The following is a 26,988-nucleotide window of genomic DNA, read 5'->3' as shown; positions in this document are numbered from 1 at the left end:
AGGTGGACCGATGACCTTAAAAAGGTGGCGGGCACCAACTGGATGCGGAAGGCGGAGGACAGCGAGCTTTGGCGCACCTTGGGAGAGGCCTATGTTCAGCAGTGGACAATGATTGGCTGTTGATTGAATAGAATACCTTGAGTTTTCCTTCAATCAATATCTCACAAATATTTTTTATAAGTTTCGTTATGACTTATTTTTTATAACCTGACAAGTGTTCGCTCAGTGGCCAAAAATAATAATCAAAAATATTAACATTTTTTATAACATAGGAAGGCGGACGAGCATATGGGCATATGGTGGTAAATGATGATGGTAAATGGTCACCAACGCCCATAGACATTGGCATTGTAAAAAATGTTAACCATCGCTTACATCACCAATGCGCCACCAACCTTGGGAACTAAGATGTTATGTTCCTTGTGCCTGTAATCACACTGGCTCACTCACCCTTCAAACCGGAACACAACAATACCAAGTACTGCTGTTTTGCGGTAGAATATCTGATGAGTGGGTGGTACCTACCCAGACGAGTTTGCACAAAGCTCTACCACTAGTAATACCGTAACTGTTGTATTTAACATTAAACAGCCTGTAAATATCTCACCGTTGGCCTAAGGCTTTATTTCCTTTTGAGGAGATGGCTTGGAGTTTATTCACCACGCTTCTTCGAAACATGTTGGTGGATACACATGTGATAGTTTTTCATCTGAAAAATGCAGGTTTCCTCACGATATTTTTCTTCATAATTACTTACACGCCTAGTCAAGTAAAGCATCTTAACAGGATATTTATAGTTTGTAGCTATAAACTTTATCGGTGATGTTTATAACTGACGGGCCGGTTGGCGTGGTTGGGAGATACTTACCTTTCTACTTTTAAATTCGGCACATATAAATTCAGTGGTGCTTGCCCGAGTTTGAACCTACGATCTTCGGTTAAGATTCACGCGTTCTAACCACTGGGTCATCTCGGATTTTGTCACATGCTTCTGTGAAATGCTGTTCGTGCAGTAATAACTTTATTTTTATACGTTATTTGCTCTGAGCAATTTAATTGTATTTCAATCAAACAATCCTTTGTATATATGCCATAATAGAAATCGATTTTTATGAAAAACACTACCTTCTACATTTGAATTTAACTACGATTTAACTAAAAAACAATAATAATATATTTTATTTACTACTTATATAAATTATAAAATCAAAATATACTTTACTAAACAATACTCTTAAAAGAGTTTCATCGTCATTTTACGAGATTAAATTAAATTTAAAATTACATAGTTGTGGATTGTAGATTTCACCAAGAAACGTCAAGAAAGTATTTACTATATATATATTACTATATATATATATATATATATATATATATAGTATATATATATATATATATATATATATATATATATATATATATATATATATATAGTATATATATAGTATATATATATATATATATATATATATATATATATTATTAAATAACATAGATATTGTAAATAAATCCAATTAAAATATTATACACATATATTAGCGTATCGAGATATATTAAAAGATTTTAATTATATTATTATCCGAACTTAATTTTAATCTTTTCCCAAAAGCTTACTAAATACATTCAAAAACTTATTATTACGTTTATTATATGAGAATATATAAAAATATTACAAAATTATATTAAAGTGTAATATAATATAATTAAAATAAATTTAAGCTCAACATTTGACAGAACACGGTAATGATAATCCTTCTTGCATCACTAGCGTCATTTCCATAGAAAACCTTTATACATCTATGAATAAAAAATACAGTGCTCGCAATACAGAGAAGTATTCTTCAAGCGATCCGGTTATGAAACTTTCATACCGACTTGTCGTTTAATTAAATGACTCGTATTCATAGACGAGTATTCACTTGTAGTACCGGTAATGACGTATATCGCTAATTATATCGTGTCAGTTCGTGTACAACTCTTGTCGCTGTGTTATCTCTGCACTTAATATTTCAATGTTTTTTGTTTATATATTAAATGGTTAATAAACGTAACATCAGTAGGATACCAAAAAAATTGACCACCTCGTTGTTCTAGTGGTAAAATAAGGATGCTGATCTCAAGGGTTCAAATCCCAGATCCAGGTCAGGGCCGATAAAAAGTTATTGGATTTTTCTGTCGAAAAATTCTCACTAGCTGCCCGGTGGAAGTGTGTACACTCCCATGCCTCGGAAATAACGTACAGGAGAAAACAGGAGAAAAAAGGAGGAAGGACTTTTCAGGCACAGGAGTGCCTAGAGTCTTTCCGGTCGTATAGGATTAACCGTCCCATCAGATTGTGACAGTGAAGCAAATAGAGTGAGAGAGCCCTTAAGATTGGCCACCGAGGCCAATGACCTCGGGAAAAAAACGCTGATTTTAACCTAAGATCGTGAATTTAAATCCTTTTAAGTACCACTATGTTATCATGTGCTTAATTTGTGCATAATTCAACTCCTGCTCGTCAGTGAAGGAAAATATCACGAGACAAAAGCCTGTCTCAGATGATATGCGACATATTAAGTCCACAAGAAGCATGATATAATAATAAAGAATTAAAAAATAAATTTCTTTGTCCAGCAGTGGGACATTTACTGTATGGCTTAAATTAAAAAATACATACAATTCGATAATTATCTACAAAACTTAATTCTGTTAAAATTAAAAAAAAAAAACGATTAGATCGTAAAGCATGTAATAAAAATATTTAAATATAAAATTACATTTCGAACGAATAGAATTACAGTAGTTTTACGTTCTCATATACTTGCGGAGGCGTTAACCAAACTCTGTCTAGTGCTCATAAAACGCCACCGAACTCGTAAAACGGAATGTTTCCATTGGATTACATAGAATCTATTTGTGTTGGTTTTAGGCTATTCAAGAAAACAGTTGTAATTTTTCATTACTACGAACCTTCTGAGTAATAACAGTAATTATTTAGGTTAAGTTTGTTATGTTATAAAAATGTAATTATTAATATTTATAATATAATAACGAATATATGTTATTACAAAATTCCGGCTATGGCTTGGCCTGCGTTTGAAGCGTTTTTACTAGTGGTAGGCCTTTGCGCTAGCTGTCTAGGTAGGTACTACCAACGCATCAGATATTCTGCCACAAAATAGCAGTACTTACTATTGTTGTGTTTCAGTTTGAAGGGTGAGTGAGCCAGTGTGATTACAGGCACAAGGGACATAACATCTTAGTTCCCAAGGTTAGTGGCGCATTGGCGTTGTAAGCAATGGTTAACATTTCTTACAATGCCATGACTCTGTGTGTGTAAAATTTCATGATAACCGCTTAAGTTAAGACTTGAAAGCGTAACAAAAAACAAACTCACATTCGCATTTATAATATTCGATTTTCAAACTGTAATGAACTCATTCGTTAAAACAGCACATTTACAGACAAGGTTTTTGTTATATTGTAATGTGTTGCTATAACGTTATATTTAAATTTATGTATTATATAAACTTTTTGCATTACTTTTATTATGTTTAAATAAAACATATTTAGCGTTTATTTTTTATCTAGCAAAATTTTATGATCAGCTATAAAGTTGATCTAAAGAAAAAGCAATATAACTGGCAACCGTTTATTATAAATATTCATTTAAACCATACAACTTATAACAACATACAACATTTCAACATTATAAATTTAATTTTTTCTTTGGAACTTTAAGTATTAATTAATTTAAATCATATATTAAATAACTTTTTATTTTTATCTAGCAAATCTATAATCGCCACTATCGAACCTGTGGCAGTTTTATATAAAATTAATAAATAATTAAAAGGTACTTACTTAGGACGAACCGGTTGGCGTGGTTGGTAGATACTTGCCTTTCACGCCGAAGGTTGTGGGTTCGATTGCCACCCAGGACAGACATTTGTGTGCATGAACATGTCTGTTTGTCCTGAGTCTGGGTATAATTATCTATTTAAGTATGTATTTACAAAAGAAAAGTAGAATATGTAGTATATCAGTTGTCTGGTTTCCATAGCACAAGCTTTGTACAAGCTTAATTTGGGATCAGATGGCCGTGTGTGAAAAAATGTCCCAGGATATTATTAATATTATGATTGAATTATTGAAGCAATGAAGAGCAAATTCCTTGGTGCGCGAGCGACGTTTCCGTAAGTTGATGTCATGTTCGTGCTGATGTCATTGGCCGACTGGCTTAGTAAATTAATTTGCAAGTTCAATGCTTCTATTTCAAGCGCCCAGACCCCACCCCCATTTCACCTTTATTTATTATGATGGATTAAAAAGGTTTATTAATGAATTTCTTGCCGAGTCCGTTCGGTAGAATTTACATACTGAACCGGTGGTATTAAATTGAATCTGCCTTGTCAAATGACTATTCAGAGTTTATTTTATTTGATTATTTTATTAATAGGATTAATAGAATTAAAAGACGTTCATATACATAGGTTTTTTTTTGCTAGTCGTACGTACGTACGTTTTTAGTTTTACATTTTAATATCAGAGAATATATGAGAATATATTACGATCAACCATAAATAAAACTTGTAGTATCTTGTTAAATCATAATTAGAATAAATAGGACCTAACCATAGACTACGCGACACGTTCTACCTCCGCTTATCATGAAAAACCCAAGCTATCTTGAAACTAGGACAGTTTTAATGACCGTTTTATGAACACTTAAGGTGAAGATAAAATAGAAATTTGTATAGCTTAGTAGTTGTATACGAGGTTTTAATATTCAAATGGCCGACGAATTTATCACGTGTAGCTATAGGTATATTAATTATTTCATTTTTATTTTCTATGTATTTCAAATTTTCTTTATCGTATTTGTTAATTGTAATATGTACATAATTTATTAATAGACAAGTCAAACCTATGTGCATCGAAGCCAAACCTTTGTGGTTTTTTCATTGTACTTATAATTATAAAATTTGTATTTTAATAAATTGATTTAAATTAAATTAAAATCTTTTCAATTCTTATTCGGATACACCTAGATTATGAACATAATATTTAAGCTTCTATATAATGTATTCGCGGAAAGTGACAAACTCATTTGTCAAGTGAGAAAATCCTCATTCGACTTTGACAGCCCATCACTTTGACAGCCCATCACTCTATATCTTTGACTTACATCCACCATACATCAATCATACATCAAGGTTTTTAATCGAGCCAGTATGTAAAATGGTAGATGGTTTATACTTTTTTTATATAAAATAGGTAGCATATAAAATATGTAGCTCCTCTTCTCCCTTAACTTTTCTATCAAAAACACATTTTTACGAGTTTTTATTGAACTTCAACTGTTAATATGTGTAGATTGATTTTTATTATTATATATGTCTTTAGTGAGCTCCAATAGCTTAAATAACACGTTCTAGGATTATTGAAAAGCATAAGCGATATACTACCGTCCTTGTCGCTCAAGCTATAAAAATTTTATACATCTTTACCTATCTTGCAACATAATCTTAAACCATTCCCCGTGGATCAATTAAGTAGAAATGTAGTGATACATATTGTACACATACAATCAAGAAGTCAAGAGTTTAATAAATTAAGTTATTTATCCAATTTGCATAAAAGTTTTGTATAAACCTATGTTTACCTTTAGCCTAAAACAAAATAAATGTCACGGAACGGTGATATTGCGTACATAATTTGTTATTAAAACCTAAAAATAAAAACAGAAATGAATTACGTATAAATAAACCACAGCGATGCTATAATAACCCAGTATCTCGAAGGGCGACTTCCGTTTCCCTTCTGACTAAAATATTAAGACTAATTATGTTTTGATCCGCTTTAGTATTTTATTTTATTATTTTTTCTCATGCAATACTTAGAAATCATTTTATTTAAGAACGAACGGTTAATTATACGGTAAAACATTTTGGTTTTAGAATTGAGTCCTACTAATATTGTAAATGTGAAACTTTGTTTACTCAATCACACAAAAATGACTGTACGAATTTAAATTGAACATTTAAATATGCATTTTTATTAGAAAATAAGTCGAGATGGCCTAGTGGTTAGAACGCGTGAATCTTAGCCGCTGATCGTGGGTTTAACCCCGAGCATGCACCGCTAATTTTCATGTGCTTAATTTGCGTTTATAATTCATCTCGTGCGGTGAAAGAAAACATCGTGAGGAAAGAAAACAACCTGAATGTGTTTAATTTCATTGAAATTATGTCAAATGTTTATTCTACCACCCCGCATTGGATCAGCGTTGTGGAATAAGCTTCAAACCTTCTCCTCAAAATTGAGAAGAGGCCTTAGCCCTGTAGTGGAACATTCACAGGCTGTAACTATTAGAAAATAACAATAAATACCGTTAAAATTGCACGATGGCAGATTTAAACGACTTTCAAATACACACTATTATTAACCTAAAACCTTAACCTAAAATATACACTTGTATTAACCGTACATATAGATTATGCTTCATTTATTGGAAACATAGGTATAACTTAAAATTATTAATTCAAATGTATTTCAATTTATAGCGTTGCCTTCGAATGTGTTAGTTATTAAATGTTGATCACGCTCATAATTACTGAACATCTCGACACAGTTTTAAAGTAAAAATATGTTATGCCCTTTATGTTCAAAGTAGGGCAAGCACTTCATGACACTCTCATTTGCAAACGTCATATAACTGTATATATACGTTGTATGCAATGTTCACAATAATTTGAAACGAATGTATTATATCATTTATTTTAGAAGTCTAAATGTTAGTTATATTAATTTATTTATTTTAAAAGCAAAATAATCGAAGGAATTGTGAAACAATACATTTATATATTATATACACTTCTTTGTAATTGGTATATATACAGACACGATTCAGGGCTATGGAATAGGACAAAGAGTACCCAAAACCTAACTATAGTATATACCGGCAATAAATATTGCACATCTGTTATTCAAAAGGGATAATCGACTACTTTGGCTTCGTAGAGCGTTATCTCGGTCACACGAACCACTAACAGTCAGGTATCTAGTAGGAAAACAGATAATTGTTAAAACAATTTTTTGTGTAATTAAATAAAATAAAGCAATTCTTTCTATAAGTGATGTCTTAAGCTGCTTATATCTAGTATAAATCTTAGATATTAAGATAATATTGAGAGTTCGAAAGTTATTGTTTCATGAATAGAGAGAAAGTTCAAATTACAAGCCCTCATGGTTTGCCAATTCTAAGTTCGAAGTTTGCTGATGTGCATTGAAACGTTAAAGGATGGTTGAGTGATCCTGGAGGAATGGGAACCGTTTATACTCAGTAAGTCGATTTGATCGTCGATATTCTTAATTCAAATATAGTATTATTGATCATTTTGATTGGTGACTTTAAATGTTCTTAATTGATTCCGTATCCGGAACGTTCTTATTTTGAAATTCATAAATTCAAGATGTATTTGAAAACATATGAATAAATAATAATTATTATATACAACATAAGTTAATTGAAAAATACTTAACATTATAGGTTATTGTTTGCTAGTCATAGTTCGTATGCATCGATTTAAATGTAGGTTAGAATTTGTTAATAGACATTTTATTTCATTCGGAATCAAAAAAACATGACTGAAAATAACTATGACAGTGAAATTTAAGGATTCTAACGATACCCCAAATATCCAAATCTGTTTAGGCATTTATAAATTATAGTGGAATAGAGAAACTCACATACAAACCTAAAGATATTACACTTTATTTTTAGGGCAATCTTGTAAAAAGTAACTAATGAGTTTCTATTATCTTCTCCATAGAATCTACATTTCGAAACAAGTTTTACACTTATTTGAATTCTCTAAAATGACAATTCGAAATTGCACGCTGGCCTGCTGCTGCTGCTACTCGTTTTTTTTTTATTCGATTTTATTTGTCTGGTTGCATCAGTCCGAATCAATTTACCTTCCGCTAAGAGAAATCGGTTTTTCTATTCATTGTTTCCGTGGAGCTGTGAAAAATACTGGCTGTATTTTTATGCGTAATAATAATATTCTATCACAAACAAAAGTATTCGTGTAGTTTTTTGTATCAACACAAACAAACTGGCGACAAGCCAACATTTTCTATTGTGTCGTTTTCTTCGATTACGCCCTTTGTATACAATTTTGTATCGCCATATAAAAATAACAAGGGAAATGAGAAGTCGTATATAAACAGCGTAAACTTTACTTAATATTAATGGTAAATAGTAATCAATATATTATGTATCTTAGAATAACGTCTTGAGATAAATCTCAAATATTTATTTACGAGGACAGGTTCAGCCCTTCAACTTCAGGTCTTTGCCCAGTAGTGATACATTTACGGGCTGTTTTTAATACGCAAGTCCACCTATAATACTATAATTTTGTTTATATCTAATCAGATAATTATTTTATTCTCTTTGACCTTTCTTTGCCATAATAAATCTTGTCCGCTTTTTGTAAAGATAATCGTCCCAATCTTAGATTACAAATATATAAGCAAAATGTAATAACGACAAAAAAATACGTTCAAATTAAGAGTCCATGAAGCCGCTTCCATTGCGTGTTGTTATACAATTTGTTCTGGCCATACTTATAAAATAAACTTATATTCACTTTTAATAAATCATTATTAAACTCAACATCAAGTCGCTTCAAACTACTCGCCTTAATGGCTTAATAGGAAAGTCAATCGAAATACATCACGTAACTATAAAATTATACTTAAGTTTAGTAAAAACTCCTTCATTTTGAGAAAGTACTTACTTAATGGACGCAACTACACTATGCAATCATTAATTTCTTAATCGTTACATTCACACAAAACTATATAGTCTTCAATAAAAAGATAAATTATTGGCTATATAAAAAAAACCCTGAAATTCCAAAGTTCAATTCTAAATATAGTATAAGTTTGCAATCGTTTCCAGTAGACCAAAATATAATAAAAGAATAACGAAGATGTCGTTCGTGTCACAAACCGTCGCTGGACTGAGCCAGACCCGTCGCGACGAGCCGCCACCTCGGCAACATTGCTCCCATCAACACGCGCATCGCAACACCCAACTTTGTAGGAAAAATAGCTTACCCGAATGGGACCCTCCAGAACCTAGGGCTAGGAAAAATAGCCTCCCAGCCGATATCCACGATAAAACGGAGACCTCACACACGGGCAGCTCGCCAATTGTTGAAGAAGAGTGACAACTATCCCCGTAAGTGACTCCCGCTTGGTGTCCCCCGTCACTCTAGTCCGCATGGATATGCACTCCAATGTCACGAGAGGAAGAAAGGCTTTTTGGAACAGCCCTTGCATGCTTAGAAGCTTTTGTGAAACTTTAGGGAAGCACGAACACTTTATAGATGTGTATATCGATGTTTAAAATAATATATATTGATGTTGAGCGATGAAATATATAACAATTTCTAAAATTCACTAAAATATATTTACAAATATAATATTAAAATAAATTAAGACCATATATTTTTGGGTAAAAAAATTAAAATACAATAATGAACTTCATTACAGTAAATGTAAAAGATAAAATAAGATAATTAATATTAAAATACAAAATCAAATAACATACTGCGAACAAATATAATGCGAACGAATGATTGATGTTTATAAATACTATAAATAAGATCAAATTAAGGCAACATCCTGCATTACATTTAAGAAGGTAAGGAAATGCAAAGACTGATAATTTGTCTCGTAATCAAATGACCAGAATGATACATTCAATCAGTATATGGATATGGACGCATTACTTAATAACAACCGGCGGATAGTTGAATTTCGCAATAGCAAATGATATAACTCCCCCTGCTGCTGTTTCTTTACAAATTCTAGAAATCAATTAATCAATTTGTCTTTCAAACTGGAATATTTCTAATGTAAGTGATGCTAGCGATAAAGGACGTATTATATTTGACGCAATACGAATATCAAGGAGCTAATAATTATAAAAACCTAAGGATCAAAGCCATAAACTTTCTCCTTCAAGTGTTTAAAAGCATTTCAAACCTGCAACCCTTACGTACCTACTTTTCAAGAACTAGTGAAAGTTATACCGAAAATCGATTGTACGAATAACTTATATATAAAAGTGAACGTAACTTATATATAAAATATATGTATCAAGTTCTATAATAAATAAAGTATCTTTTATTTCATTCGCATTTTATCATACGTGCTAGAAATAAAATCATACAAAAGAGACTGTTTGAATGGTGTTTTTCCAGCACACCCAAGAACGAAAAAAGCATGAGACGAGTTATTACAAAGTAAAATATTAATAATTTGAGCGATGAATATTGCTGATTAAGACCATAAAAGAGAGAATTAATAAACAAAACAAGATAGCTCAGTGCAACAGCAACACTTATGAGAGAATGATATAAATTTTAATTTTGAGATATTTGACCTACTTTTACAACAATGGAAGCTCAATTTTATAAAATCATGCATGAATTTTGGACATGACTGACGTGCATTATGATAATGACTGCCTATGTGAAAAGTCAGCGTGAGGTTTACATTTTGATTCATCGCCTCTCTATTATATTCATCTAATTACACTCATGGAAGCGAATTGAGGTCAAATTCATAGCGTGTAACTTGACACACAATGATCTGTGCAAGAAAATAACTGCGTACTCACTAAAGTTTTTAATATTTTAACTTTTTTCCGATTTCATATATATTTATTTTCTTCTCCAATTACTGTGTCATTGGTCCTTTTCAATGTGTTAATTATAAAATACACACATATAAAGTACCTTTAAAACTATTCGTTTGTCGTTATTTTCCTATCCTTACCTAATACCTTATATCTGTATTATCACTTATTTGTTATCACAAGGTGAGTTATATAACAACATTAGCAATTAATTAATTATATTTCCTTGTTACAGACGGAGCGAGTTTCTAGGATGTGTCTCGTTCCCATTGAAAGATGCTATTAAGAACGACATCTCCGGCACGTACTTTTTGCAGCAGGGGCGCCAAAGCGCGCCGGCGCAGGACGCCTGCCGCGTGACTGACCGACGCAAAATGGCTACAGATAATACTGAAACTAGCACTAACGATGGCGCAAAAGAGAGTACAGATAAGGGTACGTTTGATGAGTAATTGAAAATGATCAATTGTTTACAAAAGAATGTTTTGTATTTTAAGCATATGAGATACTTAAAACAGTCCAAAGACGTTAAAAGGATTTAAAATATTAAGCCATATCAATAAGATCCAATATCATGTATACTATATATACCACATATGCTCGATAAAAAATAAATTATAAATTGAATTGATATATGTAAAACAATTGTGAGTTGTAAGCGTAGTTAAGATATTTAAAAATAAACAGTTATTTTTGTCATTATTGCAACATTTCGATTTACTAAACAATTAATTATATAATTAATATAATTACTATTTAGTTCTTGTATCATGGCAGTTTATTTAAGTTTTTTTCAGGAGTTTCTTTTATATTTTTATAAAGAAACTGTCATTTGTAGGTGTAGCATCCAATGGCCCATCAACAAACCAAGCGCAAGTTGCAGCAGCCTTACAACGGGAAGCCGATGAGCACTTATTCTTACGATACTTGGAACTCGATCCACCAGAAGACCCTACAGCACCTCGACGAACACAACGCCATGGACGAACGCCTTTTACGACCACTAGAAAGTTAGTAATGGACCTCCTTCATAATTTAAACTATTTTATCTTACTCTAACTGCCAACGTGCAATAAATACGACATATTTTTTTATTCCAAAATTATAAACTTCATAGGTTATTACGAGGAACGACAGGAGGTTTTGGATTTACGGTGGTTTGGACACGCCCTCCCAGAGTTGAGAGGGTAGCAGCTGGAGGATCGGCTGAGAGAGCAGGCTTAAGGGCTGGCGATTACATTGTCTTTGTTGGAAACAAGAATGTTGTTACCGCATCTGAAGAGGAAGTCCGTAATCTTGTTAAGTAAGTTAAAATTTGCCTTACGGTAATCTTAGTTAGAAACGTCGAATCTGCAAAAATAGCTAAGAGGATTATTCTAAGCAAAATTATGCTTAAGTTTTGGATGTTCGATTGTTTTTTGCTTTGTTTAGAATTGTCCTTTTAGTCCAAATACTTTTTATTCTATATTCTTACCTTAAGTCTTAACATCAAAATAAGAAATATTCTACAATACATTTGAGTAAATACTTTCTAAAACATAAATAAATAAAATGTACATTTTAGACTTGTATCTGACAAGCTACTACCAAGTGACTGACATATCTTAATATATGTAGTTTAACTACAACCTGTAACTAAAATCATGTAATCAATTTGATTACAGGTCAGCAGGACAAACATTAAACTTGGAAACCTTCAGACGAGTACCGCAAAATGGCGCTGGTATCAGGCCACGTCTTGGTCAAGCAACCATACCAGCTCCTGAGTCCACACCACCACCAGCACCAAAGTCCCCTCGAGCAGCCGCTCTTGCTTCTCCAGCGGCAGCAGCAAGGCCACCTACTGCCTGTTCCTCCACCAGCCAATCCTTAGATAGACGCAAGCTACACCTGCCACAGGTCACATTTTCCAAGGAGGTCGGTAACGGCATCATAGTTTAGATTTGGTCTAAATTTTCATGGTTGGGAAGACAAATTATTTATCATATTATCATAAGCACTATTTTCATAATTTTAGTTATATTCATTACAAGTTGAAGAAACTTCTATATTTTCTTCAAATTGTACTTTTTCACCTTCTTCCCAACTATTTTCGAATTAAATTCATACTAGTCATCTGTAAAATTTTCGATCACAAATTATATTTTGAATCTAAATTCAAATTTAGAATTTTTAGAAAAGCGGTGCTAGTGTTGACCTATTTTAATTTAAGGACATAGATAATAAATTTTATCCTTAACTTTTTAAAGTGTGTGTTTGTTTTTAATTTATATTTTCACAATGATTTTTTTTATCTGTTACAATTGTGTACAGTAATTTGTATCGCTATTTTTATTCCTGTAGATACATCTAGATTACACGAACTTCACAATACATTCCACTATCTTATAGAAATGTTTGCTTAATTTAGTTTTGTCATTAGCTTGTACAGATTTTATTTTTTATTTTTTTTTATCGTCGAGTGGAGTTTTATCTTCGTCAACGTCTATTACAATTAATGAGTTACTTTGTCTAATTATATATTCGATGAGAGGTTAATTTACGAAGGGGAATCGTTACGTTTAAGAATACTGTTTCGTTATTATTTATTTTGTTATTTTTTTTAATTTATTATGACAAAGATCGTCGTGTGTTATTCCTTTGTCAACGTAGTAGGTATAATCGTGAAACATTTTTAGATTTAAAACTTTGGGTTATTGTATTATTTTGTTTATTCTGTATAAAAAACATTTTATGTCGTGTGTCTTAATTTAATTTATTTTCATAATTCGTAAAAATTTTGGTTCCTGTTATTATTATTTCGTTTCATTTTTTTTCTAATATGTTTCTTAATATTAAGTGCAAATAAATTTATTGCTTATAATTATTTTTTGTTGTTTTCATTTGTTTTTTCTTTCCTTTTTTTAATAATTTAATATGTACGTAGATAATACTTTTTAAGAAAAACATTATATGTAGGAAACATTTAGTTTGCACATACACTCAACTACCCATTAAGCACCCTTAGATGTAGTTAAAAATTGTCTATATTCCAATTTTCAAGCACTATATTATTATAAAATAAAATTCTGAACGGATTGTTATTATTGTATATGGAATAAAATTGGCTTGAAGTCGATTTAAAAAACAAATAAATATTCACGAACATAGACAATGAAGCACAATCATGCACAAATATTTTTAAAAATACAGAGTTGCAATACAAACCTAAAGAATTATTGAAATTTGAATTTAAAAATTATTTCTTTAACATAATTAATCAACATTTTCAACATTAATTTTTGTTTAATTATTTATTTCATTATTCGAATTGTTTGTGCAAAAATAATGAACTACTGCTAAATGTTCAGTTTAAAACAGGACATTTTGTAAATATTACCGGCCTAACTGAAATGAGTTGTTTAGCGTGTGTTCTGAAATAATTGATTCCGTTCTTTTCGACATTATTGACTTCTCATTCTTAAGAAGACAGCATCGCCTGACTAAGCACCCTTTTACCAACATACACGTAAAGCCATGAATGTTTTTTTTTTTAAAAAGCGCTATAAATACGTATATTTATTCAGTTCAAGCACATACGCTTTGTTGATTTGTTGGGTGAATATATTATAATAAAAATTGTTTACTCATAGTTCTTATATTTCTTAGTCTCGTTTCAAAATAATTTAACTCAACATAGAAGCACTACACTTACATATTGATAGTCAAATTAGAAACTACTTTAGTTCTTGGTAGATAAAAAAAATGTTTTACATGTAACGTGATAATAAGTATATTCCAAATTATAATTAAATATATTAATTTAATTAAGTATATTCATGTATACAATATTAATATAAATGAAATATTTATAAAAGCCATAAAAAAATTGTCTTACGAATTATCTCAAATGACACAAACTACCCTCCCATAGGCAACAAGCCTGACGACAGATGGAAGGAAGCGTGCTCTCTTAGCGGTTGTGTCGAGGGAACAACATTACGGGACATGTCTTCAGTTCGGCCTGGTGCGATTTGTATCACCACTCGCTGAAAGAGCCGATCTGATAGCACCAAGCGATCATCAGTTGTTGTTCCAGAATATTGAAGAGGTATGGAAAGTAGACGCTACGTTCTTAAAAGTTATGAGATTTACACATACATACAGACATAATACAAAGAATTGATTTGCTAAACTCGTATACACGTTTACATATATTATCTTAACTAACTATTATTGCTAAAAAATTCTCAAAAGTTTTTTTTTTTATAGAATAGGAAGGTGGACGAGCAATTGGGCCACCTGATGGTAAGTGGTCACCAAACGCCCTTAGACATTGGCATTCTAAGAAATGTCAACCATCGCTTATAGCCAATGCGCCACCAACCTTGGGAACTAAGATTTTATGTCCCTTGTGCCTGTAATTACACTGGCTCACTCACCCTTCAAACCGGAACACAACAATATCAAGTATTGCTGTTTTGCGGTAGAATATCTGATGAGTGGGTGGTACCTACCCAGACGAGCTTGCACAAAGCCCTACCACCAGTAAAGTAAAGTGTGGCAATTTGAGCTTTTTGTCTCGTTATTATTATATATTTGATAATACTTAATAAGAAAGTGCAACAAAGACCATACAGAGGCCAGTCTTTATAGTCAAAAAAAATGTGTCAAAGTTATTATTGCCTAAAGTTAAAAAATATTAAAACTGATACAATAAAGAAAATTTATTTCAATTAAGTTTAAGAACAGCTAATTCGAATTTAAATGCTACCATTGCAATTGCGAAAGTTTTAAGAAGATGACAATTAAAACAATATTTACACTAGAAACCGTTACTAAATGTATCTTTGCTGAGTAACGGCCCCCTCTCCTCTTGAGGAAAAGATTCATAGGCGATAAATGTAGGTTTCCTCATGACGCACGAGATGAATTATAAATGAAGCACATTAAGTTTTAATTCCTATTCCTCCGCATTCCATCAACAAGGACATCCTGACTTATATAATATACTAATTGTAGTAGAATTTTGAGAAACCAGAACGACAATAATAAAAATGTAGTAACTATGATCCTATAAAAAATGGCATAAATAAAAATACCACTAAGAATGACATTTTTTTGCCAGAGGTAGTTTATACTAATTGAATTTCCATTTGTCATAGAATTATTGTCATAGAAATATTACATTACAGATCTTTAGATTATCAGAAGATATTTTGGATCAAGTCGTCCAAGATGATGGCGAAATACAAACATCAACAGTTGTGGCCGTTTATTTGCAAAAGACTCCTGTATTCCTAAGTCTCTACAAAAAATATTGCCTAGGACTCAAAAGAGCTGATTGCGTATTGGTAAGACGTCTTAGTTATATCAGTTAAAATATTTTCTAGAAGAATCTTTAAACTAATTGCTTGTAATTATACAGGTAAAAAAATCAAAAGACCCAAGCGGGGCCTTTTCAAGGTTTTGCACAAGTCCTCCAATACCAAGGAGGAGGCCCGATATCACATCCCTTGTTCACAAGCCATTGGAACAGTTCAGAGAGCTTCTTAGATTAATGAGAGCAGCAGTTAGCAGTAATGGAGCTGGCCCCTATGACCAGCTTGAGAAAAAGCAACTTCAAGTCATCGTGGAACAGCTTCAGGTGAAAATTATAACACATTACATTATTTATAGAACTCTTATGTAACATTAAAAGTATTTAAAAAAGGCTATATAAAATAAATTTAGATACAATTATCACGGTAATGTTATATATAACCTGTCCTTGAAATAAGTACCTACGGCCGCGCGGTACGTAAACACACGATAGGGTTGCCAGCCGACAGTATTTTTATTTCATCTAACTACTTGAATTTCTTTCTAGTTTTGCGATTGTTTATTTTTTTCCCTACTTAAATATATACCGAGTGTATATCGACCTGGAGGCACATAGGTATGACTCGCGTTTCGAGCGTTGGTCTAGAAGATAGAATACGAACACGATACATATAAACGAAGTTATCATTTTGTAATATTTGTACAGAGCGGTTATCAAGATGTGACGGCTGGTTCGGGCCTAATGGGTCTCGCTGGTGATGGAAAGCCTTTACTGTCGGTCGCCGATTTGGAGAGTCGCCTCGTGTTCACTAGATGTAAGGTAAGTGGCATCTTGACTTGATGTTGGACTTTCTCACCTGTGAAGAATCTGGAGTTCTGGTCATTAGGAAATAGGTGAAAAAAATATTCCAAGTAAATAATATAATCCCTTTATTAACTTACAGCCATTCGTCCTAAGCACGGCGGGACGGCAATGGATATTTGGCGGAGAGCTCTCCAGAGTAGAAGGCAGAACAATCCGACCGTACTGGGCGCTGCTGTTCTCTGACCTGCTCCTATTTGCTACTGTGTCCAGAGATAGAGTCTTATTCGTGACGGAGGAACCGGTGGCACTGGGAACTGTGTCAGAAGCCCAATTTAATATCAGGAAGAAAGGTACGAGTGAAATTGTAACAAAATTCCTTAATTTCTATACATACAGGCCATTTAGTATTAAAATTAAAGAACTATTTAATTCACAGCGACTGAATTCCGACTAATCCTGGGTCGAGCGGGAGGGGAGAGCCCACTGGTGTCGTGTTCGCCGCGGACACCTGCTCGCTCGCGACCCATCGTCTTACGAGCTCCTTCCATTGATCTGAAAGCTGTATGGCAGAGCCTGTTGCAAAGACAGATGTAAGTTCTTAGTTAAACATTTTCTTTCTAAATATGTACAGAAAGTTCTATGACAATAAAATAAAATCCACTGTATTAATTATTATATCCTTGCTTAATGTTATCAATATATTTATATACAAACAAACACTTAATACAAAAATGACCTTCGGGTAATTTTTATTATTACTACTTAAGCATACTATTTATTCTGTGGATGAAAGTTAAAAAAATAAAATTATTAAATTCCAGTTACCGAGCACATACGATGTCGGGGACGCCACTCGGTTCTCCACTTGACTCTCCAGATCCGCAGCTGACCTTTAGCCTGGCGACTCTCGACTCTCAGCAGCGCCAGGTATCAGGGTCCAGCATACAACGACACTCGAGCCTCGCCCTTCTACCCGCGAGCTCATACCGTTCACACTTAAACATGCTCGTAGAAGAGCGCCCAGAGAAAGAAGTTAGGGTTAGCTTCGATGTCAGACCCAGCTCCGCTTCCCCTCAACCGCAACCTGTGAGGGGACCTCTCAGTACCGTCTGGAGAACCGCACCCACACCAGAAACACCATCTGCAAATCTTTCTCCAGCTGATTCTCAAACATTTTCGTCCCATTTCGTATCTTCCTCCAGCATTGAGAAAAATGACGTCCCAGCTTCCCCAAGTGCTCAACTCACACCAGAAGGCGGGGAAGATTATTCAGAAATGAGCCCCTGTAGATGGGAATCCTTCGAAGCTGATTTAGCATTAGCCGATTTAGACGTTGATCCCTCTTACAAGCATGCAGTAGAGGAACGTATATTTCTTCCCGAAGATCCTCTCTTACCTCGTGTGCCACTCCCTGAAAGGCCAACACCACCAGCCTATCTAGAACTTTGATCTGCGGAGTCAGATCCGGAGCTAGTTGATTCTTACTTTCTCCGGATTCGAGGAAATTTCAGTTAAAATCCTCAAACATTTTAAATTTCGGACAATATTCTGTCCATTTATTTAAAATCTGATATCCGGTATTGACAAATTGGCTTTTAAAATAAATATAAATTGTAAATATTCAGAATGGTGAAACTTTGTTGAAACGTTGACATTGCTTACAGTTGAGGATTGATATTAAGGTTGTGGCAAAAATTTTGAGAGACATATTTTCGAACACGAACAGTATTTCGAGATCTCGGTATTTTGGCTATTGATTAGAATATTCTAGATATAAGTCAGCCCTTTCCAAGCAATATAATATAACACCAGCTGGGTAAAAAAATGGAATTTAACAGAACTGAACTGAAATATTGAGTTGAATATATTCCCTTAACTCAAATATGTATGCCGATATTTTACAATTTACCGTATTATAGGATTCAGTGTCAAAAATGTAACTATAGGGTACCAATCGTAGTAGTACATATTTATACGACTTTGAACTAATAGTTTTGTAATATCATCGTTGCTTCTCAAGTCTTCCGTCCTTGTCTTATGACGTTTGTTTAGTTGAAAAGGATTTACTGCTGTTTCTCCCAAACCATCTGATTTCGATGTCTTTACTGGCAATGTTAATTTTATCGTTTACAATTTTATATCCGAATTGATGTTAATGATTTCTATGTACGTTAATGTGTGACTATACATAACCTTACAAATTGTACAGGTCATGTGGATATTTGGCGATTAGTTTTGCGAAATTGAATTCATATAACATTTCAGCATCACTGAATTATTTTTATTTCTGCATCGCTTCTTTTAATGCATTGCCATTAGAATAATATGTGTTACAATGAAAAATGGTAGTTGATACACAATGTGTTAAATCTAAACGTAGTTACTGCTTTTTGTTTTACGATTGAATGCATACATTTTAAGCTGTGTCCATAACTGTGTGTTTATTGAAATAGAAAAGCGCGTATATATAATCGCTAGCATCGTAAAATGTTCACATAACCTACTCCCGGGGTTTTCCAATGTATATGACCTTATTTTCGACTTAAAATTTTTGGTAGTTAGAATCAATAACTTTCGATGTCTTTGGCTGTGTGAAATAAGTAATAGATTATGAGGTAAAGAATGATAATTTTGAGAAAGCCTTTTACTTATTGTTCTGGGTTCTTGTGACGTATAATGACTTTATAATAAAAATTTGGATGTTTTGTTTAGATCGAAGCAGAAATTTCTAATGATCGGTGAATAAAGTGACTTTGTCGATGGTATTTATTTTTTTTTATTTCAAATAGCATATATGGACCTTATTTTGCGAAGCTACCGAATCTTTAAATTTGAGTATTATATAGCGCTGTTATTAAAAAACAATATAAATTGGTCTATCTACCATTTTTCTATGTAACGCAATGATTATTCCAAAATAACTGTATATTATAATAGTTTTATACTTATATTATATAATAACAATATTTTAATAAATAATGAAAAATATATATATTATTTTCGATAGAACGGTAAATAATATTAACGATGACGTTGATTTTGATGATAGAAAGTTAAAATTATATTTATTTATATTTCAAGCAACTTAACTTTTACATTAATTGTGTTAAAAAGTCAATTGAACATTTTTATTAATATTATAAGTGATATTTAAACAATAAGTACATTGGGTAAGTAGACTGACCTTTATTTTATAATAAAAAACAAATTACTAAACTTTTTTAAAGATTATTCGATTAATACAATTTTATTGAATTATATTACTAGAAAATGAATTTTATTCAAAATGTCACCCAATATCCACTTGACTCTAAAGTACTAATTACAAATTGTATCATACAAAAGATTTAGATAATGATATAATATTTTTCCAAAAAACAAAAAAAAAATCTTATAGACGCGTCGGAGTTCAGCAGAGACACAAACAGGTGGAGCTGGAAGTGCTGTTGAAGGTGCAAGAAGCAATAAAAGCCGAGGATCCACTTTACACCTACAGAGATGGATGACTCAACTGCCTGAAGCTGAAGAGTTAGACCCCCCTGAACCAGATATGGAAGTAAGTAACAAAATATACGAAAAATAATAGTAGAAATTATTCTTAAGTCTTATAAATCCGCATATAAAATAATAGTCCTTTGTGAAATTTGAATTAATACAAAGCTTGTACTAAATATTTTAGATGTGGAGTATTGAAGAGCTTAGAAAGAGATCAAAAGAGTTAAATCTATTAGAAGTAGCGGATCTGGTTGAAAATAATATCGAAAATAAAGAGGCTGTTGTTGCAACTGTTGAAAAAAAGGAAAATGATAAGAGCCCATCAAAAAGTAGTAATTCGGGTAGTCAGGTAAGAATTCGAATATATTTCACAACTCGACAAACTCTAGGGAAATAGCCAACAATTTATACCTATACCGCAACAATTTATACAGTAGCCTTTTGAAGTGGGTTCTAATACCAACTTGTTCTATTTTCATCTAATCTTGGAATGTATTTCATCCCTATTTAAGAAGAGTACTTAGTCACCAGAGTCAACTGCAGAATCTTTAGGAAGTGCCTCCTCACCAAAGCAGAACATTTTTTTCCCGCTTATATATATATTTATTATCACTACAAGCTTTGTATTATTAATTACGATAATTAAATAAGTAATAACACGATTGATGATAACTATCCGACGAAGAAATATAATAAACATTATATACTAATTATATATAAAAATATCCTTGCTATCCTAGACTTTGTGGAGTATCACTACAAGCTTTGTAATAAAAAAATAATCACAATATTATAATTGCAGATAACCGTCCGAACCAGTCCGGTTGTGGTAGATACTATACCTGTATGTCGACAATGTCATAAAAAGTGCTTGTCCAAGCCAAATAGTCCATTAGTTTCACAAAAAGAACCACCAGTACCTCCAAAACCTAAGATTGAGGCCTCACCTCCAGTTTCTGCCTCAAATAAAAGTACTCCCAGTAGCTGTAGCGCGAATTGTAATACTCGTAAACAAAAACACTTTACTCATTTAGAACGCAAAGGTGCTATTAGAATACGCCCAGAAGATGGCCCTAAGGCTGCCAAGAAAGTAATTGATTCGATTGAACAAAGTCAAAGAATGCTTAAATCAAAATCTTATGAACTCAAAACTGACTCCCCAGTTTTAAATAAAAGCATGACAAGAAGTCGTACAAAAAGTCACTTGGAATTGAGAAAAGAGAATTCCATTACGTCTCCCAGTCCCACTTCAAGTAGTAGAAATAGTCCACTGTCCACTAGCCACACGACATGTAGCTCTATGGTATTTAACTCTAGTTCGAATGACTTAAGAACGTCTAGCTCAAACATAGCTAATCAAGTCCAATGCGTTATAGCGCAAGAGAAATATATAAATGAAGTTAAATGCGTCGAAAGTATAATGCTATCAAAACCAAAATCTTCATCGTTCCCATCTCCAGCAACTTTAAGGAAAGATGAACGAACAAGACAAAAGGCTGAAACTGTACTAAATAAAGTTTTAGGAATGAATATAATTACAAAAAGAGAAAATATTGGCACATGTCTAAAAACATCGTCAGTATTTTTGGACGATGATTCCATACATGAAGACGACAATGACTTCAGAATAGAAAGGGGCTTGAGGAGATCACCTCGAATGGGTATATCGGCGGTAAGTAAGATGAACGGCGACATAAACAAAAAAAATGAAGTAATAGAAGATATAAACGCAAACACTAATGACGTGTTATCGGATGAGGATTCAGAATTAGGACCGCTCATGTTGATGGGATTATCGGCCATAAACCCTGCAGCTCATTTGATGAGAGTTGAACCTTTTAAAAGAACACATTTCGATCATACAAGTGTTAGTTCCAACAGGACGAATTCGAGACCTGGAAGTCTTGGTTCTATAAAATCAGAATCACCTGTACCTAACATAGCAGTTGTCCCACCGACACCAGACTACAACAACACCAGTAAAACTGTAAGTATATAATAAACATTATATTATTATGAGTAAATAACAGATTCTTGGTTATATTGAAATATGTCTTATTTTAGGATGAACTTGTAGACGAATCACCTGATTCTCCAGATGTTCCAGATGATTTGCCGTATGTTTCTTTAAAAAGGTAAGTTTATCTAAAATATTTGTATTTATGTATGTAATATATGTTTTATAAAAATAAAAAAGGTAGCTAGCAGACTATATTGTACAGTTATAAACCACTGGTGTGAAGTTTCGGCTGGAGCGCAAATTATTAGTAGTAGAGTAGTATGAGGTATTTATTATATTTCTTAACCTAAAACCTTTATAATTTTGTAATTGAGTCTCTGTTTCTGAAATAAATAAAATATTTTTATTAGTTTATCTACTATAACCGTATTCACAGATACGGCACTATGTCAAGTCTCGAGCGACTACCTTCGGATGAGACTGATGATGGTAACGTAAGACTGACGCAAGAACCAGAAACCACTAAAGCATATAATACAGGTACATAGATAAAACAATAAATATATTTTGTGTGACATAAAGAGGAATGTAGTTGAGTTTATATTTGTAATAGTCACCAGTGCCGCTGGAGGTATCATGGGCTGGACAGCGCGAGCTGGGTCATTCGTTGTCGAAAAAATGAATATATTCAGTCATACAGAGAGCGTGCCAAATACTTCTATAGCGCATAAACAACCATCGTTCTTGGAAAGGTATGCAAATTTTACTATTATTCCATACATCTAACTATAAATTCAATTTAACTCCACTAATATTCTTCAATATAATATTTTCAAATAAGGAAAATTATGGAACCCTTAAATGCTGAAATGATCATAATAATATTTATGTTTTTTTTACGAAATAGGTGGAAAAGTACACAATGGGGAAAGAAACGATGAGTACGTGTATGAGTGCGATGTCTCTTGTTTGATGATTGTATTAGATAAAGCGCTATTTGTTATATGACAAACTGTATAGAGAAATTAGTCGATGCTAGATTTGAAGATATTTCTTAGAAACTCTTAATATTTTACAGAAAATATATTATTTTATAGCATTGAAGTAGATCTGAGGTTTTGTAACTTTTAAGCTAGTTTAACTATAATATTATTACTTTTATTTATTGATATTAGAAAAATAAGTTTTAAAATAAATCTGAAGTATAGGTGATAGTTTCTTTAGTTTAATTTGAAAAATATGAGATAATTTTACTTTATTAGATTATATTTATATTGTCTAGTAGTAAATAAAAACAATATAATATTAATAGATTTTAGAGATTATTTGATAGAAATCAATTATTTTGACTTTCTAGATAATTGTATTACACTTTGAACTACTTTACAACGAAATTTATGATCTAGATGCCTTGGGGTTGGTGATTGGAAGTCAGCAATAGGTACTGAGGATGGTACGGTTGAAACAGGGGAGGGGAGTGGTGCAAGTGGTGAAGAAGCTTGGGGGACTCCATCTTCCGGGGACCTATCAGATAATCTACCTGATTCCGAACATGGAACCCTCTCTGTGAGTATTATAATAGGAACAATAAAAAAGTTATGTAACATCCTGTATACGTCCCACTGCTGGGCTAAGGCCTCCTCCGTGGAAGTAGGATCATGATACTCCAATGTGGATTGGGGGTTACACGTGGCAGATTTACATCCACCAGATGCAGTTTTCTTTACAACGTTTCCTTCATTACTAAGCACCAGATGAATTATAAACACAAATTAAGCTCTTGAAAATTCCGTGGTGCCCGGGTTTGAAATGGGATTATCATTCTCATCATCTAACCACTGGGTCACCACGGCTCTTATTAACAATAAGGTCAGTAGTATAATTTTAATTCACTTACCAGATTGTTTCGAACTCTGATGATCAAATACCGAAAAAGTTCAGAACCTTTTTTGTTAATTGAATGAACAGAAACTAATCTTTCTAGTCTCCAACCAAGTCTTCATCGTCGTATGCTGGCGATGATGACACGGAGCTTATGATGGACGAACTGCTGATGGCACCAACAATAACAGGACCTACAACATTAAGACCACTACTTCCAAGGTATGTTAGATATATTTTAAGTAGAAACTTAGGGTCATCAATGAGCTTGTAAGTACATTCGTTTTCTAGACAATTGGTTTTCTGTCTAGAATTTCTAAGACATGCTCGAATCTAAAATATGGTCGAGCTCCAGTCATGGACCTCGTAAAGTGCCTCTTTAGGCACTTTACGAGGGCTTTCCCTGATCCTAAATTATTTCAATCGTGTTAGATTTATCCATCTCATAAAATTATGTGAAGAAATAGAGAGTGCACCTGTGCACGCACACGCAGTTGGCTCTCTCATGAAGATGAACTTTATAGCCAAAATCGGGTCAAAAGGACATAATAAAGAACATATATGAAATGCATAATCTTGAAATTATTTATAGGGATGTATTTAGAAGAAGATTAGAACCACTACTAGAAGAGGATGGATCTGATAGTGGAAGTGAAGATAACAAACCTACACCTACCAATTCTGAGGACCAGGTGAATACCACAAATGTGTTTAATTATAGAATAATTTTATATGAAAAAAAAAACAATTCGATTTAAAAAAATGAATAACATATTACTTTATTCATTTCAATTAATAACTTAAGTGTTTTCTGTTTAATTAGTAGGAAATGAGTAAAAAAAACGAATTGCATAATCAATGTCATAATCTGGCAAAATTGTCAAAACATTATATTACCTATAATATTTTAAATAAAAAAAATATCCCAAAATATTCAACTTATCATAATAATAAGTTTCGTACCTTTTCGTACGTACGCAATGTTGTCAGATAAAACAAAAATAGATGTTAAGGGAACGTTGATGTTTAAATAACCATAGCATGTAATTGAACCATAGAATGAGATGCGATATACATAGAAAGTAGTTTGTTGCATGACCCTAATCCGTTTAATGTTAAACACTTTACATAGGTTCTGATCGGGGAATATCTCGAACATGAAATTTTACATATATCGATTACCACAAATGATATAAACTCGATGTATAGTAGGGGGTTATTGGCAGTTCTTGATCGCATAGACCGTAGCTAGGTTGTATCTCACATTGTGACTGGTCCGCTGGTGCGGCGCTTGGCGCAGGGCAGCGAGCGTGGCCTCGATGCTGACGTCTGCTGCGACGCGCCGCACCGGCCGTCCTCTGCTTCAGAGCCAGGTAATATCAAAACTTCACTTGTTTATTGAGGAGAATACATTACGATTAGAATGTGAAATTATAGAAACATTTGTCATATATAAACATTCAGTTTGTTTTTATAATTTAAATGAATATGGTAATTACAACAGATATAAAGACAGTACACAACGTTATGAAAACACTCGACATACAAATACTAACAGAATACATTTTGACAGCAAAGTGGACTTCTTGACTAAACATGAAAGGTGAGGGGAGGAAAATATTTTCGTACATCAGTATTGTTCACTCGCTATTGACTAAATACGATACAGAGCACGATGCATGCATGTTTCTCCCTAAGGGACTGAGAACAATCCTTAAAAATTATTGTTGTCTTAACCCCTAGCATGCGATGACAGAGTTTGCACACCACTAACACCTGTACGTTATTTGTGCGTATCATTTGAAGAAGTAACGTAACGATCCACGGTATATCAGTGATCACCTTAATTACGCTTTATATGGCAGCTTGTATTTCGATTTTAATAACGGCATCTCAATAAACGTATTATTTCGAAGACGATGGAAACACAATACATACATAGAAACTCGAGTCGTGATACTTTACACTAAAGATGTGGTATTCTACAGAAGCGGAGGATGGTGCTTGCGGCGCGGGGGGCGCGGGGCGTGCCGCGGAGCTCGCTGGTGGCGCCGCGTGCGAGCTGAGTCCCGACCGGACTCCTACCAACGAGGCACCTTCGATGCCCTTACAATCTGGTAAACATAGGAATTTAAACAACGCATATATGCACAGAACTCTGATTCGAAGAGGTGACAGATATTTTGATCTCTCTCGTTAGCTTATATGTAACTGATTTTTTGATCGTTCAAAACAGTTTCAAAAGAGTGTGTGGAGCGAGCATATGCTTCCGGCGTTCGTCGGGGCTCGGCCAGTTCAGCCAGCACGCCCTCCACACTCGAACGCACCACCATCCACAACCCCACACCCCTACATCAGCTGTCACCAGGTAACTCGATCAAGCTAGGACTATAGAATGAAAATTAGCTCGTGGCATAAAGAGCACTATTTAAAGGAAAATCCCAGGATCCATTCTGAGCACATTGGCTATCCCAGCTATGTTTGCCCAGCAGTTAGATATTTACAGACTGTTATTTTACTGTTTTATTTATCTCTATCAGCTTCGGAACCACCATCAGTACAAGAATGTTCGCGGGAAGAGGTGAGACCGTCATCGCCGGAGCGACTCAGTCCCCGCGCGGAGATGCGCCTGGCGCTCGACCAGGGGAAGGACATGCTGGCGGAGCAGGAAGTGGGATGGGTGAGCATAAACTAATACAGAATTAAATCAAATTAATCTAAGGATACGTTTTACATATGACACGTTTACACTAACAATCAAAATGAATGCATTTAATATTGGTTTCAGCAAATTAAGTAGTTACTTCTATTATACACATCTCAAAGAATACCGACTCAAGCTTAACT

At 33.4% G+C, this 26,988-nt stretch overlaps 1 protein-coding gene across 1 annotated transcript in view; it reads left to right on the top strand.

Annotated features, from left to right (window-relative positions):
* The window catches only part of LOC126777025 (uncharacterized), a 38,369-nt gene that overhangs the window by 7,628 nt on the left and 3,753 nt on the right, over nucleotides 1-26,988 (top strand). Inside the window, exons 4-27 of the mRNA XM_050499853.1 lie at nucleotides 10,935-11,134; nucleotides 11,538-11,709; nucleotides 11,817-12,002; nucleotides 12,364-12,616; nucleotides 14,613-14,789; nucleotides 15,874-16,032; nucleotides 16,107-16,325; nucleotides 16,707-16,820; nucleotides 16,945-17,155; nucleotides 17,242-17,395; nucleotides 17,627-17,732; nucleotides 20,203-20,361; nucleotides 20,485-20,649; nucleotides 21,103-22,287; nucleotides 22,365-22,435; nucleotides 22,697-22,800; nucleotides 22,874-23,012; nucleotides 23,667-23,826; nucleotides 24,245-24,363; nucleotides 24,734-24,833; nucleotides 25,442-25,514; nucleotides 26,130-26,258; nucleotides 26,378-26,509; nucleotides 26,682-26,821. Coding sequence (XP_050355810.1) covers nucleotides 10,935-11,134; nucleotides 11,538-11,709; nucleotides 11,817-12,002; nucleotides 12,364-12,616; nucleotides 14,613-14,789; nucleotides 15,874-16,032; nucleotides 16,107-16,325; nucleotides 16,707-16,820; nucleotides 16,945-17,155; nucleotides 17,242-17,395; nucleotides 17,627-17,732; nucleotides 20,203-20,361; nucleotides 20,485-20,649; nucleotides 21,103-22,287; nucleotides 22,365-22,435; nucleotides 22,697-22,800; nucleotides 22,874-23,012; nucleotides 23,667-23,826; nucleotides 24,245-24,363; nucleotides 24,734-24,833; nucleotides 25,442-25,514; nucleotides 26,130-26,258; nucleotides 26,378-26,509; nucleotides 26,682-26,821 — 4,627 coding nt within the window. The remainder of the gene's footprint in view (nucleotides 1-10,934; nucleotides 11,135-11,537; nucleotides 11,710-11,816; nucleotides 12,003-12,363; nucleotides 12,617-14,612; nucleotides 14,790-15,873; nucleotides 16,033-16,106; nucleotides 16,326-16,706; nucleotides 16,821-16,944; nucleotides 17,156-17,241; nucleotides 17,396-17,626; nucleotides 17,733-20,202; nucleotides 20,362-20,484; nucleotides 20,650-21,102; nucleotides 22,288-22,364; nucleotides 22,436-22,696; nucleotides 22,801-22,873; nucleotides 23,013-23,666; nucleotides 23,827-24,244; nucleotides 24,364-24,733; nucleotides 24,834-25,441; nucleotides 25,515-26,129; nucleotides 26,259-26,377; nucleotides 26,510-26,681; nucleotides 26,822-26,988) is intronic.

This window comes from Nymphalis io, chromosome 2 (assembly GCF_905147045.1).
Source record: "Nymphalis io chromosome 2, ilAglIoxx1.1, whole genome shotgun sequence".
In the NCBI taxonomy this organism is placed as follows: Eukaryota; Metazoa; Arthropoda; class Insecta; order Lepidoptera; family Nymphalidae; genus Nymphalis; species Nymphalis io.
Note: the sequence above shows the minus strand (reverse complement) of the source record. Positions and strands in the feature narration are given on the sequence as shown.